The following is a 15933-nucleotide window of genomic DNA, read 5'->3' on the forward strand; positions in this document are numbered from 1 at the left end:
GCACCCGCATCCCAGTATAGCACCTGCATCCCAGTATTAGTACCAGCATCCTAGTATGGGTACCAGCATGCCAGCACTAGGCACCTGCTGAGTCTGGCACAGGTGACTGCAGGCTGTACCTCCTTCCTGACCCTGCACGCACAGCCCAGCACAGGTTGGGGTGCAGCCCCACAGCTCCCCCACCCCGGCACGGGGCTCATGGTGCCTCCAGCGCTGGCACCTGCCCAGCACAGAGCACGCAGAGCAGCTTGGCACTGGGCACACTTCACATGATGTGCACAGCAGCACCCAGGCCAAGCCTGCTGCCCCAGGATCCCTGGGTGCCCTGTCCCCCAGGGCAGCATGTCCCCAGGACCCAGCCCTGGCACCGTCCCCGCTCCCCTGGGCTGCAGATCAGCCCCACTGCGAGTGCTGGGGGAGCTCTGGACTCCACAGCCCTGCTGCGGCGTGGGGCAGAGGTGCTGGCAGGCAGCGGGCAGGGCTGCGCATGCTGGTGATGCCACATAGATGCTGGCTGGCGCGGGGCAGGCAGAGGTGCCAGGCAGCGGGGCAATGCCTGGGCCCCTCGGGGACTGTGTATGGCCATGGGTGAGCTCCCACAGCCCTGCCACGCGTGTCCCCTGCCCTGGCACGACATGTGCCACCGGCACTATTAATACACACCACAGCAAGTGGGGCTGCTGCTCCCGCAGGGCCCAGCCTGGTTTGGACTCACCGGGGAGCACCGTGTGTCCCATCCACCTTGGCGTCACCGCAGCGGTACTGGCCACGCTCCCTCCCCATCCCTGCCCCAGCACCCCTGGATGCTCTGGTTTGCCATAGTCAGAGGGGTCTCCTCTCCCACCCCAGCAGCCTGGAGGGACCCCAGCACACGGGGAAGCAGCCTGGCCCCCTCCAGCCTCAAAGAAGCCCTGGAGAGGTGCAGGGAAAAGCCTTTTCCCCAGCTGCACCCACATTCCCCGTGCCCAGCACCCGCGGCAGAGCCTGCAGAGACAGAAATAGCTGAAGGGAAAAGCTGCCACGGGGAAACGGGAACAGGCAGGGGAGGTGGCACAGCCCCGGGAGCCGCAGGCCTGCGGGAGGAAGGCAGCTGTGGGGAAGTGGGGAGCCCCTAACCCCACACGGGGCCACCAACTGGGACATTCTGCCACGGTGACTCAGGGACCCACCACCTCCTTCCCTGCCTGTCCCCACCAGCTGGCACCTGTTGCGGAGTTATCCATGTCCCCAGGCACCAAAGAGCCCTGGGCCAGCCCCGAGCCTTGTCCCACAGGGCTGGGCATTAGCTCTTGCCCTAAATCCCCGTAACTGCCCCCAAAGGGGGTGGGCAGCCCAGGCCCTGGCGGGTCTCCTTGCTCACACCCCAGCCAAGGGAGGCCCCAAGCTTTGTGCAGCCCTGGGGCAGGGGTGAGGGGTCCTGCTGCCCGCGAGATGCAGGACACAGTGTGCAAGTGGAAGGTGTGTAAAAATTTATTTTGTTATAGAGAACAAACCTAACACGGTATGGCTTTGCCAGACACGGACCGGTGCTGGGAGGGGGTCAGACCACCAGCCACAGGCCTGGCTCGCAGAGCCACACACGGTGGGCTTGGGCACGGAGAAGGGACATGGAAACACCAGGGACATGGCCTTGGCAGTGTCATGAACCATGGGCCAGTGGCAAGGGCGATAGCAGTGGGTGCCCAACTGGCACAGGAGCTCTGGCAAGGGAGGGACCCTCTGTCCTGCCAGTGCTGGGGACCACGCACCAGCAGGATGGGGCACCACCCTGGGACTGCCCCATAAGAGATGCCGGCTGTCACCCAGCCACTTCCCAACTCCCTCACCGGCTCCAGGACATGATAAGAAGTTTAAATAAACAAAACATACGGAAAAGCAACTCCAGCTGCTACCTCGGTGCTGCCCCAACCAGCTGCCTGCACAGAAACCTACCCTGAGTGTGCTCAGAAAGCTTAAGAGCTTGTGTCACTGAGCCAGAAGCAGACCCCCTGGATGGCTGGAGTCGCAGGATGGGTGCGAGCTGGGCAGGGGGCCAGCAAGCCTGGCCTTGCTCTTTGGGACTGGGGGCCAGGGACACTGTGGGACTGGCCCTGGATCTGCAACGAGCTGAAGTCACAGCAGCTGCCCGGCAGCAAACGCCAGCCCGGGTGCAGGCAGGGGACAGAGGAGCGAGCTTCCAGTTGTATCAGGAGATGCAACGCCCAGAGCCTCATGCCCTGGGACAGCCTCAGCATGGCCACCGCCCCACAGAGGGGACAGCAGGACAAGGGCCATGTCCCAGCGTATGGCACGGTGTGGCACCAGCTCAGCAACGGCACTGCCAGGAAAGGACTGCAGCCTGCCCTCCGGAGCGCTGCGGGCATCCTACGCCCTCGCAGCCCTCTCCAGCTTACCAGTCCTCCTGAGGCCCTTCAAATACTGGTGGCCGTAACACTGGTGACCAGGGCAGGGGCAGATGGCCTGAGAGCCTGGCACACTGCAGGACTCAGAATTTGTGCAGAAACAAAAGGAGCCCGGGACAGGTCCTGGGTATCGCTCCCGCCCCGTGCAGCCCAGGGAGAGGGGCCAGGCATGACCTGAAAAGAGGGGTGGGGGGTGTGAGCTCCTGGCACTCCACGGCTGCCTTTCCCAGTGCTGGCTGGGGGAAACAGGGACCAGAGAGGGAGGTGTGGGGCTGGTGCCAAGATCGACAGCTCTGCTGCTGCTGGAGGCCGCAGGGGCTGCAGGAGTGTTGCCCCACCCTGAGCTGAGGCACCAGCACAGCCCTCGGGGGAAGGGATGTGCCCGGCCCAACAGATACTGAAACACTCAGTTTGAGCTTAAAAACAAACGTTAAAAAAATTTAACAGAATAAAAGATGAGGGTGATCCTCCAGCTGCCGGTGAGGCGGAGCCCCCAGCTGAGCTGCCTGGCCCCTGCTGCTAGGCTGGGCAGAAGCCATGTGGGCGAAGAGGCTGCAGAGGCTGGCAGGGTTAGGCTGGCTGGTGCCGGGGGATCTATCCTGCTGGTGCTGGGAAGTCCGGTTTCACTGGTCCTGCAATCCAGGCTGAGGGGAAAGGAGGATTTCCTACCAGGGACCAGCTTGAGGCAGGGCCCCTCACCGGGGCATCATTCAGGACGGGGAGGCTGGTGTCACAGGGAGGACAGGGTGGAGAGTGACTCTCATTTGTTCTTGGCTAGCACGCGGTACAGCGTGAACCCTACCAGAGCAGTCACCGCAGTCCCCAGAGCCACCCGGAGCCAGAAGGACGCAGCTCCCAGCTCCACGGCATTCAAGTGGCTGCAAGGAAAGAGAGAAGAGGCAGTGAGCGAGGCACACAGAGAGGGCTGTCCAAACGCCACGCTAGTGTCCCCAGGGGGGGACAGAAGGTGACCACAGTGTTGCGCCCAGCCGAAGGCAGAGAGCACGAAGAGGCTCCCCAGTCCTGCAAGCCAGAGAACCCGCTGCCTGGCATCATCAGCAAGCCAAGTGATGGCTCTCTGCTCTGCTGGTGGGACGAATGCAGCTTTACCCTCCTGTGGTCTGGAAATAGCACAACCAACACCTAAATAATTAGTACGAGCAAGGAGGTATGTATCTGCCTTTCTAGGTCAAGCTGCTTTTACAACTCCAAGTGCACAGAGACCCAGAAGCAGATGCAGGGGGAGACGCTGGCACAGCCAGTGACACCAACCTAAGTCCTGCCTGAGCGTACACACTCCCTTCCTAAACACACGCTGTCCTGCATCAACATGCTCCTCTGAGGAGGAAAGACATATCCATTATTCATTCCCCAGTAAATCAGGGGAGAACAGCCAATCCCTGGCCCTCCATTACGCTGTTATTTATTTATACCACATACCCTAAGATATATTAAGAATATTTAAATTTTAATACTGCAGAGGGAAAAAAAAAGTGTCAGCTCTAAAAATAAAGTTGTTTATTGAAAAGAAGCTGGAGGGAAAACCACTCACTAGTAATCGCATCCTGTCTTCCAACACACCCACATGCTCTCCCTGGGAGGGCTCTGCCCCCAGCATTGTGCCGGCCCTCAGCTTTCAGCCCCCTCCACCTCTCGAGCAGAGCGATGCCCCACGCAGACACCTTCTCCTTCCCAGATCTCCCCCCACTGCCTGCGACCAGCCCGTCTGCCCCCCTGCCCCGTCACCCAGCCCCTTTCAGGTGCGGCTCCTTCCCAAAGACAGGCTGTGCGCACAGAGGTCTCGCTTCACTGACCTCTTTTTTCAGTCTGATCCACCTCATCAGGAGAAAATAGCTGCCACCCCGCCTCTGCAGGCCTTGGCAAACTAGGCTGGCTACTCCCCTTCAGCATTTTTTATCTTAGGCTTCAAAAATAAAAACTCCTGTGGCAGGATCTATCTAATAATAATCTGCCAGAGACACGAGGCAGAAGAGAGCCTCCACCCTCTCCAAGTAGGGGAAGAAGTGGCCTTTTTCGTTTCAATTACTTGTATGAGCGAATGACACCAAGAAAGAAACCAAACCAACAGCACCGTGGCAGAGGGCTCGGACGCAGCCCCCCTCCCCAAGCTCTGCTCCCAGCTGAGCCCCCTCCGCAGGAAGGATACTAACGGGAAGGTGGCGGCGGTGGCCAGCTTGGTGTAGATGGTGGTGCCGGGTGGCCCCTGGCCGTGGCAGGAGAAGAGGAAGGGTGGCGGGAGGCAGTGCTTGTAGCAGAACTCGGTGGGGGACAGCCCGGGCTGCTGGCTCGCTTCTGGCAGGTCTGTCTTGGAGGCCACAAAGACGCAGGGGATCTGGCTGTCCATGTAGTGTTGCTGCCGAGAGAGGGAGAAGTCGCAGCGAGGCTTAAGTGCCCAGCCCCTGGGACGTGTGGGGCTGCCATGCAAAGCCTGACGTCCCACAGGGCCCCTGCCAGCCACCTTATAAATACTGGCACAGTAGCTGAAGGATCTGGGGTCGTTCAGGTCGTAGATGAAGCAGGCGACGTCGCAGGCTGCGTCCGACGGCTTCGTGAACTGCGTGTCAGCGCTGACCTCATACAGCTGGAGCAGGAAGGGAAGGGATGGGTGGCACAGCACCGTCTCAAGGGCACAGGCCATTTCTCACACCAGCACACGGACTGTGCTGGCATGACCACAGCCACAGCCCAGGGGTGCCAGGATGCTGCTGCAGCAATATGGGGGGACACAGCCCAGCCCTGCCGTCAGCCAGCCAGCAGCGATTCCTTTCTCTCCCTGACTTACTATAAGGTACTTCTCCTGGCCGTTGACCTGCACCGTGTTGATCGCGTAGAGGGATGGCTCCCCTGCGTTCTCCCTCTGGGCCTGCCACCAATGAAAACATCGTCTCAGACAGCAGGGAGCAAGAGCAGTGCTTAGGGGAGGGAGAGCACTGCCCACTGCCCCAAGTCCCTGTGCTGTAACGGCCACCTGAAGGCCAGCCTGCCCACAAGACGTGGGGCTGTTCATAACTTGCAGGGAAAGTCAGCATCACCTCGGTCAGATCGGGGAGATACGGCTGCCCAGGAAAGGCACAGCCCCTCCGAGATCCTCAGGACAAGCAGAGGGAGCGGGCCCACTGCCTCAGGCAAAATTAAGGATGCAAGAGCCACAGCGACTGGCACCAGCAGCACAGAGGGGACTGTGAAGCCCTTTGCCTGGCTGCTGGGGCCTGGCCACGGGCAGGGAGGTGCCATCACACGGCAGATCACTCAACGGCCTCACGGCTCTGCCTCCTGCTCCGCTGGGACGCCCTGCCGCAGCGCGGCCGGAGAGGGGAGCAGCCACTCACCGCGAGGCTCCTGCCGAGGAAGGCCTGCAGGAAGGCGGACTTGCCTGCGCCCCTGGCTCCCAGCACCTTGCAGAGGAAGACGTTTCTCTGGGTCTGGCCTTTCTCCAGGTCAATCCTCTTCTCCCGGGTCACTGGCAGGAGAGAGGCTGGTGAGCGAGAGGAGGGACCTGAGCCGTGACAGGAGGGGAGGGCATGGCCGTACCTGTGAGGGCTTGTGTCTGGGAGTCCTGCTCTGAGAGGATGGGGTAGCCCAAGTAGCCCAGGCACTCCAGGCAGTGCCGCACATCCAGGTAAGCCACAAGCCTGGAGAGACAGAGCGCACCGGGAAGCCAGCAAGATCAGCAAGGGCTAAGTGACATGACTAAAGGCAGGGGAGAGGGACTGAGCTTACGTCCACTGGCAGAGGAATCCATGCAGGGAAAGCAGGCCTTTATCAGTGGTGCATACCGTGTTGTAAAGCTCAGGGCCCCAGGGCACGCAGGGGAAGACACTGAAGAAGTTCTGCAGCTCTGTGGGCGAGAGGGCTCCGTCCTGGTCCTGCCAAAACACAGGGGAGTCAGCAGCTGAGGCACGACACAGCCTGTACAGGCACCAGCAGCTCTCTGCAGCCACACCATGCATTGTCAGGGTCCGGAGAGGGTCCCGGGACAAAACCCACCTCCCTCACTGCTGCAGAATGACACAGGGATGCTTTCAATGGCAAAAATCAATTGCAAGCGAAGCCAGAGCTGTGTGAGCGTTACAGAGGGCCTATGCCCCAGGGACTCCCATCACTGCACAAGAGGCAGGCCGATTCTGCTTTGCGATCACAGCTGGAACCACTGGCAGCCCTGCTACCGGGCAGGACCTGTCCACGCTCGCCCCACAGCCCTGAGCTGCTGTTCCTGGCGTCCCTGGGGCCAGCCACCCCGCAGCAGCCTCCATTGGTCCAGCCTGGCCTTCCACACCGCAAGATAACTAACCCAAGGTCTGTGTGGCCACCAGACCAGCAGCTAACCACACACCAATGCAGCACCTTCAGGCTGGTGTGCCTGAGGAGGATCTGCCAGCACCTGGGCACGCAGGGACATGCATCAACTCAGTGCTGCAGCTCTCAGTGGCTGCAGAGCTGCTGTACCCCAGGTGCACATCAGCATCTGAATAACTAGTCCGGGCAGGTGCATGCAGATCCAACAAATTCCCTTCTCCCACACTCCAAAGAGCAAGAGCATGGCACAGATCAGTTGTTTGCTTTCCCTCTCTCCAGCCTGGCACCCCCTCCACAGGACTGGCAGCTGTGTGGGTGCTTGGGCTTGGTCCGTGGCTGCAGGCCAGCAGCTGTGCCTGCTTCTCCTGCCACCCTGCGTGCTGCAGCCAGGCACTATGAGGGGCCACACTACTGTGATGTTAACTCAGACCCATCCCCTGAAGGCCCAAACTTTACTGGCTGCCCTTTGGTCAAGGGTAGCAACCACAACCCCGTGCCCTTGACATGCTGCTGCCATCAGACTCTGTACAGCTTGCCGTGACCACCTCCTGCTCTCAAAGCCTCGGCAAGAGGCTGTGAAGGGAGCACAGTGGCAGAGGAAAGGCCTTCACTGGCACTACGTCTGCTCCCTGCAACAGAGGGGTGGGCAGGAGAGCGGCTACCCCCAAACATGCAGCCCAGCAGAGAGCAGCACCCCCTCCCCAGGTAGCTCCACCGCATGTTGCCCACCTTATCGTGCTTCTCAAACAGCCGCTGCAGGAACTGGTAGCCCAAGTGGTTGAGCTCTGTGGAGCAGCCGGGAGGAAGGCGGAACCTGTCAGAAGAGATCCAAGTGAGCCTCCTCAAGCCCTGAGTAAAGGGCAGCGTGTGAGCAGGTCTTCGGCCAAGCTGGATGTCACCCAGAGGACGCAGCTCCCTACTGTCACCCTGCTTGAGGCCAGCGGTTGTCTCCAGGCCTGGCTATTCCTTGACACAGCCCTTTTCTTTTAGGGACAAGCCCTCAAGGGTGCACAGTGGCCTCTCCTTGGCACACCCATGCTGCCCAAGCAGCCGGGGAGATGATCTAGCGCTTGCTCTGCCTCATGCCCAGGGCTTCAGTAGGGCACGGCACTACCCCTGGGGTGCCTTCCACCAGCAAAGGCCCTGTCACCTCCCTGCACAGGCTGCTGTCTGGAGAGAGGATGAGGCAGCTCACAAACCAAACCCTTTCATTACTGCCAGATCACCACCTCCAGGGTGGCAGGGAGCAGAGAAGAGAGAGCAGCTGCAGAATCAGCCGGGAGGGAGATGCTGACAGCTCACTGCCCCCGACAGAACCATTCTGCCTCAGCTCAGGCAGAGACAGAACAGCCTTCAAAAACCCCTTGCTGATGCCAAGGGAAGTTGGGACAGGCCTTCATTCATTCCCCACCTCCTTGTCCGCCTACATCAGAGCCAGCAGCACAATCAGCAGCTCCAAGGCCTGTTTTATTTGTTGCCAGCCCCACGTTGTCAGCTCCTGCCCACAGGATAAGGTGAGGAGCACAAACCTGACCATGACCTAAGGGTGCGGATTCAGCTTCAGCTGAGGAATGCAGTAGACCCCAGGGTGCAGAAAGGAGCCAGCAAAGGTGCTGGTGCCTGAGCTGCGCACCATGAGGATGTCACACCCTACCCGCCCCACTCCATGGTAGGATACGCACTGTGGGTAGAGATAGTCATCCGTCAGCTCCAGCTCGTCGTCGTACCCGAAGCGGCGAAGGATGGTCCAGGTGGTCTCATGCCGGCCCCTCTGGATGAAGAGCGTGTTGAGAAAGAGGAAGCCTGCAGAGGAGATCAGGTGGCTCAGACACAGCGGGGCCAACTGAGCACTCAGCCTCAGGGTTCCACTCCTCAGGACCACACTTTCCCTGGGAAAACAGGCTGCTTGGCCAGAGAGCTCCAGCAGTCACAGCAGGCTCAGGCTTGAGAGGCAGGAGGCTCAGCCGCAAGGACAGGGCCCCTCACACTGTGCTGAACGAGATGGGTCCCTCCATCCCTTGCTGGGCAGGGGCATGGAGCCCTTGTGCTGTTACCATTCAATGTCAGGCCGTTGTCCTGCACCCCGTCTGTAGTGTTCTTCCACACAACCATCTTCACATCCTCCAGTGCCTGGGGAGCCAGTGGGTTTCCAAAACAGGACTTCTACCTCCCAAGAAAAAGGTGCTCATCGTCAGCAAAGCACACACAGCACAACCCTCTTTCTCACCACCATCCCTCTCCCCTGGCAAGGAGACTGTGTTTCTAGGAGAGAAAATCCACCCAGCTCATGGATTACTGCCTCAGACCTTGACCAAACCCCTGTTCTTTAGCATCCCACTAACATACGACTCAACATCTACCTCCAGAGCCTCCTGCTCTTACCACTGCAGAGCAAACTTGGCCCAAGCCTAACAAAGATGGAAGACCTGCGGATCCCCATGTGCGCCGAGATGCACCCTACGGTGCTTTAGCTACGCAACAGCAGAAGTACTGAATGTAAACAGGACGGCTATGTCAGAAGGGACAGTCAGCCTTTCTGCCTGGTATTGGATGGAAAGGGGACCCCAGAGGCTTTCCACAAGGGACTGGGGAATATCTCAGCCCTGCAGCCAGCCGTACCTGGAAGTAGTTCAGTTCATCATCGCTAAGGATCTGGTTGTTATCCTGGTCTGAGAGGTTGAAAATCCGGGTCAGCGCTCGTGCACACGCAGGTTTCAGCTGCAAGGGACCAACCATGGTGACAAAACCAGGGTACCACCTTCGACCTGGCTCTTCCTCCTGCCTCCTGACACCCCATGCACAGAGGGGTTCCCTTCCTTTACTGGCTGGGTGCACGGTCCAGCTAGGCCACTATTGCAGCTACCTTGGAGGTGGAAGTCAGGAGCAGGACAGCCCACGGGAAGTTTTCTCCTGGACCCTTCCCACCGTGGCCAACACGTGGTCTGGAGCATGAGGGCTTCTGCCCCACCATGCCCCAGGTCCCTGCAGCTCTCTCTGGCCTGGATATGCTCAGCTGGCTACACCCAGCACAGGACATGGGTGCTTCCCCTTGCTCTGGCTGCGCTGGCCCAAACTCTCCACCCTCCTACCCAGGGGCAGAAGCACAGCACCAGACCAGAGCGCTGTGATGGGAAGGAGACTCCTCCAAGGGGCTGGGAACAGTGCTTCCTACCTGTTTCTCCTCTGGGTCATAGAGAGGGGCGGTGGGGTGCAGCACAGCTTTCTGGGCATAGTAGAAGAGTTCGGAGATGTTCTTGAGGTTCTTGGCGGAGCACTGGGGGAATTCAAAGGAAGAGACAGCCCTGTGAGCGAGGACAGGTGATGGGCTGGTGATAAGGGGCTGGAGGAAGACGACACGAGCTCCCCAAGCCAGATAAGTTGTGCATCAAAGCACAGAGCAACACCTGTTCACCATGAGGAAAAAACCAAAGGAAACCTCTTGCTCATGCTGCATCTTTGCTATGCGTGTTCCACAGCCCCAGAGCCAAGCAGGGCTGCCATGTAGCTCCAGCATCAGTTACAGCTGGAGAGCCAGAGTGGGCAGACACTGAAACTCACTCCCTGCAAAGTGGCAAAGGACAGAAAGCCTAAAGCACAGGCTCTCAAGACCCAGATGGGGTACTCTGGCAGAGCAACATTTGCAGGACAGGTCTCCACAAGCACAAAGGCTCCCTGACTCATGCCAGATAAGTGCTCCTAACCCTCAGGGAGGCTTTACAGAAACCCTCCAGTTTTCTCACCTCCACACAAGTCTCAATCTCTGAGAACTGGTTCATGATGGGCAGGATGACATCCATGGAGCTCCCCACCTGCAGGTCAGACTTGTTTCCCACTAAAATAATGGGGATCCTGGGAAAAAAAAAGATGGAGAGCCAGAGAACATGAGTGAGGCCACCCCTCTCTTGGTCTCAGCGCTGCCCCAGCCATGCATGCTCCCAGGCAGCAGGCCAGGGAGCCTCCCCACCCTCCTCTACAAGGTCCAGAGCAGCTTTCCTCCCTCCCACGGCTGTGAGCACCCATCTGGAGAAACAGACTGCCTGATCCTGCTTACGCTTTCACCCAGCAACAATATGTTCAGGAGCCTTTAATCCAGCACAGCAGCCTTCTGCCTAAGTGATCCACACACAGATTGTGGCTTCTGTGCTCCCGTACTCCCCTGGCAGCCTCTTCTCCCTGCCTGGCTCAGAACAGATAGAGGGGGGAAGGAACCCTCTCCTCTCCCTCAGCCTCAGCTGGATCTGCGAGGGAGAAAAGCTCCCACGTTCTTCTGCTGCAAGTGGTCTGGCCACAAGTCATAAAGCTGGTTTGATCTCAGTAAGCTCAGGAGGGGGCAAAGGTGGTGGGCACCCCAACAGCCTGCTGAATCCCCCAGTTCTGCAGCCGCAGACCACGCCACACACGGTACCTGGAGCCCTTTTCAACTCCCCCGTTCACCATAGGGATCCACTTTGTGCGAATCTGAAAGGCAAGCACAGGGAAAGGGCTGTCAGCGCAGCCTGAGAGGCAGCTCCCAGCACAGGTGCCGGGGCAGCCAGCAGGGCCCTGCAGCCATCTGCTCCCCGGCACTGCCCCACACCAGCAGGCAGCGCAGAGCCAGGGATGCTGGATGCCAGCAGAAGGATGCAACAAACCTGTTGCTCCCCAGCACGTGAGGGCAATGGCCAACGTGGGAGCAAGCCCAGGCTCTGCTCAGCCAGCCTCTGCTTGCAGGGGTCTCAAACCCCAAATCCTTCACAGGGCTGGGGGTTGTCAGTACCCACCCACACCAAGAAGCTGGGGCAGCAGGGAAGGACCCAGCGCTGGAAACCCCTTCCCCTCTGGTGCTGCTGCTGGAGCAGGGCTGGTGGGGAACCCGTTACCTTCTCAATCGTGGCTTCCTTGGTGACATCATACACCACGCAGACCACGTTGGCCTGCAAGAGAGAAGCAGCAAAGGGTGGTGAGCCAGGGTCCACACGGCACGCTCCCTGCGGCAGGTTGGCCGGCTGAGCCCGAGGCGCGGTGCTGCGGTAGCGGCAGGCCAGCCCCACGGCCAGGAGCCCCGGCCCCACGCGCTGTCAGCACGCTCGCACTGAAACCCAGCAGCGACAGCTGAGCGCGCGTGAGTGTGCACACGTACACACAGCCCTCCCACAGCAACAACTCGCATGCCGTCAACACAAGCTCTACAACAGGCTGCTCAGAGCAAAGACGGGGGCTCGTCTGCTTCAGGAGCTGCTGCGGGCACATCTGCTTCCATGCCTGGAGCCCCGGCTCCCTGCTCCCCACCCCTTGCTCCCCCCCCCCAGCATGGCTGTGCCCGTGCTCCACGCTGGGCCAGTGGCCGCTGCCCTCCTCCCCTCTCTGACCCCATGCAGACAGCGCTGACACCAATGCTTCATTTGAAGCAGACAGGAGGGATCACTGGCCCTTTGAGGAGAGAGTTTAACGCTAATCCCGAGGACACACAAGGGTTTAGGCAGGATTTCCTGGAGCTGTTTTAAGCCTCTGTATGCTCTTGCTGTCTGGGTGGAGGGAGCAGGACCCCCGTGCCCACTCCTTGACCATTAGCCACTGAGGTGGAGAGATTAAATAGCTTTGTTCACGTGAGGTGCACAGGGGAGAGACAGTTTTATTATCCATAATCAAGAGGTCCTCCTCCCTGCAGAGCCGAGGTTAATCCCAGGGCAGAGAAGAGCAGCTGGGCTCACCCCAGCCAGCCAACTAGATTACTCCTCCATGGCTGCTCTGAGGGATGTGGGAGCCCTCATTCCTCCCTGCCCAGCACTCCCCAGGGATTCAGCTCCCAGACCAACTCCTCTGTGCCACTGCTTCCCCAGGCAGCCACAGGGACCTAACACAAGGAGCAGGGTGGTCTCACCCAAGCTCAGCAACTGCTTCTCCCCTCTTCTGAGTCCGTTGGGAACATCTGGAGGCTAAGAGCATATTGTCTGCTCAGCTGCCTCCTCCTCCTCCCCCTCCTGGTGGGCAGCAAGCTGCCCCCCTGCCCCCCTGAAGGCTCCCTGGAGGGCTAGAACAAGCCACACACGACAGCTTACAAGACAGAGAAAGATTAAACAAACCTCTAAACAAAATGACAGCATTAATCCACAGATAACCAACTGCCTGTGCATCTCCGGGTGACCAATGGGGAGAGTGAGCAGCCACGCTGGCTGCAGGGCTACAGGCACCGCAGCCTCCTGTCCTGCAACACCTCTGTGTCCAGCCCCGCTCACCTTAGCGATCTCCTCCTGCAGCTCATCCTCCGTCTGCTCCGACTCTGAAAATGGAACAGAGCAGTCACCAGCTGCCCCCAGCAGCAGGGCCCCCTTCCCACTCCCCTCAACCAGGCAGAGAAGGGGAGAAGTGAGGCCGGCAGGGAGTGAGGGGGGACAGGCCCTACCTGAGTAGTCCACTATATGTGTGGGGACCTTCTCAGGGGTGACATCAGCTGGGATTGTGATCTCCTCCGCGCGAGGGGGCACCTGCAAAGCCAGCAGACTCCAGTCCAGCCGGCCATGCCAAATGCAACCGAGAGGACAGGTAACAAGGGACTTCAGATCCCAATACAGCTGCACAGCTCCATCCCTGCCAGGGTGGGATGAGCTCCAGGCCACAGACCACCCAGCCCACCGGGCTGCAGCTGCCGCTACAGCTCACTACAGTCCAGCCCTCACACAGCTGGTGTCCCCAGGGTGAAACCTTCAACCACCCTCCAGTCCCGAGCCCTCCCTTGAGACGAGCCCTCCTTTGAGAGGCAGCTCCTGACAGCACAGAGTCCCACCAGAGAAGCCATCTTTCAGATGAGTCATCGCCAGCACTGTCACCCCTGCTACAGCTCCGGAGATAAGCCTCAGCACTCCCCCAGCTCTCCGGCCTGACCTCCTGGCAGCTGGGAGAAGCTCTAAGCTGATTGTCCAGGCTTTGCTGCGAGAGCATGGGAAGGTGCGCGGAGCCAGTCCTCCCCCAAACCCTTGGAGCTGATGCTTCCCAGCACAAACATCGCAGAGGTCACCATCTGCTCGCAGGCAGTGAAGAAACCACCTGGCAGCACGAGGCAAACATGCCCAGCCAGACCGATCCCATTTCCTTATCTGAACCACACTGGGAGAGTAAGCCCCTGAGCTGGAAGCTCCAAGGGGCACACGTAGGCAGGCTGGATGCTGCTCCTCACAGATGACCCAGTTCAAAGTACCGAGCCCACCTCCAGGTGGGCACAGAAGACAGGAAACATGGTTTGGTCCATCCCAACGATTCGGTGCCAGTGTCGGCACAGCAAGGCTGGCGCCGGGGAGCAAACAGCCCTGCCGCGCAGGGCAAGGCTGGGCCCCACAGCCTGCCACCCTGGTGGGTGCAGAGTCCCCCAGCAGCAGGTGCCTGTGCCCCTCCCCAGGGCAGAGAGGGCCCCAAGTCAGGAATTAGAGCACAAAGCGAAGAAAACAGCCTTTCAGCTGGAGCTCCACGGGGCCCTCACCGTCCTGCGCCACCCCGGGGCTGTCACCGGGCCCAGGGAGCTGGGGCACTCCAGGCACCCCCGCCTCGGGCCGGTGGCACCCGGGACAGAGCCGGCCCGGGGGCCCAGGGCTCCCCCCCTCACACTCACCTCTTCAGGGAACTCCTCGCCCACCAGGGCCATGATCAGAGATGTCTTCCCCACCTGGGCTAGGAAAGAAAGGGAAGAGGTTGGCACCGGCCCGGCGGGGCGAGAGGCAGCCGGGGGGCAACGGCCGCCACAGGCGGAGCCAGCGGCCGGTCAGTCAGTCACCCCCGCGGGCAAACGGGGACGCGGGTGCCACGATTCCGCCCGGATCGCCCGAGGAGCCCCGGCGGCGCCGGCCAGGCCGGCCCGAGAGCACTGCGCCGGCAGGGGCCACGGCTCCCGCCCCGCCGGGACCACGGGCAGGCCCGGCCGCTGCCCCGGCCCCCCGCGCAGGCGAGGCCCTCCCGGTGCCCGGTGGCACCCCCCGGCCCCAGGCCGCCCCAGGGGCTCAGCCCCCGGCCCCACCGCCCCCGGGCATGCCCCCGGCGCCCGCCTTACCCTCCCCCAGCAGGAGGATGCGCACGTCCCGCTTCATGGCGGCACCGGGGCCGCCGCCGCCTCCCGCCGCTTCCGGCCTCACCAGCGAGCGGCGGCGCAGAGCGGCGCGGACACAGCGGCGCCCCCCGGCGGCCGGGCTCGGCGCGCAGCACCCCGAGACCTCCTGGCTTCGGTTTTCCATGTTTTATTTAAAAATAAAATCCAAAACAAACAGCAAACGGGGCTGTAAAACACATCCCACAACCGTCCGGGCCTGGCCTGCGGGCCCGCCGCCGCGGCCGGCCCCAGCAACCCGCGCGGGGAAGGAGGGGGGGGCCGGGGCCTGGGGGCCGGGGCCTGGGGGCCGGGGCCTGGGGGCCGGGGCCTGGGGGCCGGGGCCTGGGGGCCGGGGCCTGGGGGCCGGGGCCTGGGGGCCGGGGCCTGGGGGCCGGGGCCTGGGGGCCGGGGCCTGGGGGCCGGGGCCTGGGGGCCGGGGCCTGGGGGCCGGGGCCTGGGGGCCGGGGCCTGGGGGCCGGGGCCTGGGGGCCGGGGCCTGGGGGCCGGGGCCTGGGGGCCGGGGCCTGGGGCTCTCCTGCCTCAGCCGCCCCTGAGCTCCCAGAGGAGAACGGCGCTGTGGGAAGCTGTGACGAGGCGGCGGCCGGAGGGGGCGAAGCGGCAGAAATGGACGGTGTCATCGTGGCCGGTGTAGTCCTGCGCCTCGCTGGCAGGGCAGTGCAGCAGCCTCAGGAGCCGTTCTGTGGGGAAAGGAGAGCAGTCAGCGCTGGGGGAGGGAGGTTCCACCACCATAGGCCTCGTCCCTGCCAGCACCAGTGCTCCTGCTCACCCACCAGCCCTCTCCCCACTGAGCCACCAGGCTTCTTCACATAACAGCTTCTTGCCAAGGCAAGTGGGCAGCCGGGGGGAGCGCGTGACCTGGCGGCCCCACACTGTGTCAGGCTGGCACACCGCAGTAATGGATGCTGCGGCACGCTTTAGTGCGGTGCTGCTGTCTCACACCCCCATGGAGCACCTGGTTCTGGGCTCACAGCAGGTGCCCTGCAGCTCTGGGGCAGGTGTGGAGCTCACCCTGCTCTCAGGAGCCGCTGCCCCAGTAGGACAGATGCAAGCAGCTACAGGAGCACAGTGCCCTTGACAGGAGGAGGGTGCCAATGGTCCCTGTGCTGTGGGAGGGTCCCTTCTGCACCCCGGGCTGTAGCT

The 15933-nt window shown here is 61.5% G+C and overlaps 1 protein-coding gene across 3 annotated transcripts in view; it reads right to left on the reverse strand.

The window, feature by feature from the left end:
• Window positions 1-1452: 1452 nt before the first annotated feature.
• The window catches only part of LOC119147264 (mitochondrial Rho GTPase 2), a 45305-nt gene continuing 30824 nt past the window's right edge, over window positions 1453-15933 (reverse strand). Inside the window, exons 1-19 of one of the 3 annotated variants that reach the window (XM_037385991.1) lie at window positions 14737-14811; window positions 14302-14355; window positions 13102-13183; window positions 12935-12978; window positions 11579-11632; window positions 11125-11177; window positions 10460-10568; window positions 9892-9993; window positions 9339-9437; window positions 8774-8882; window positions 8402-8522; window positions 7449-7533; window positions 6144-6289; window positions 5955-6055; window positions 5753-5883; window positions 5206-5286; window positions 4882-5004; window positions 4574-4776; window positions 1453-3280 (exon numbers count right to left, since the gene is read on the reverse strand). In XM_037385991.1, coding sequence (XP_037241888.1) covers window positions 3163-3280; window positions 4574-4776; window positions 4882-5004; window positions 5206-5286; window positions 5753-5883; window positions 5955-6055; window positions 6144-6289; window positions 7449-7533; window positions 8402-8522; window positions 8774-8882; window positions 9339-9437; window positions 9892-9993; window positions 10460-10568; window positions 11125-11177; window positions 11579-11632; window positions 12935-12978; window positions 13102-13183; window positions 14302-14334 — 1794 coding nt within the window. In that variant the 5' untranslated portion in view covers window positions 14335-14355; window positions 14737-14811 and the 3' untranslated portion in view covers window positions 1453-3162. Of the gene's footprint in view, window positions 3281-4573; window positions 4777-4881; window positions 5005-5205; window positions 5287-5752; window positions 5884-5954; window positions 6056-6143; window positions 6290-7448; window positions 7534-8401; window positions 8523-8773; window positions 8883-9338; window positions 9438-9891; window positions 9994-10459; window positions 10569-11124; window positions 11178-11578; window positions 11633-12934; window positions 12979-13101; window positions 13184-14301; window positions 14361-14736; window positions 14812-15933 lie in introns of those variants that run through there. The other 2 variants (XM_037385990.1, XM_037385992.1) reach the window with 2 other exon arrangements.

The sequence above is a fragment of the Falco rusticolus genome, chromosome 4, assembly GCF_015220075.1.
Source record: "Falco rusticolus isolate bFalRus1 chromosome 4, bFalRus1.pri, whole genome shotgun sequence".
Classification (NCBI taxonomy): Eukaryota; Metazoa; Chordata; class Aves; order Falconiformes; family Falconidae; genus Falco; species Falco rusticolus.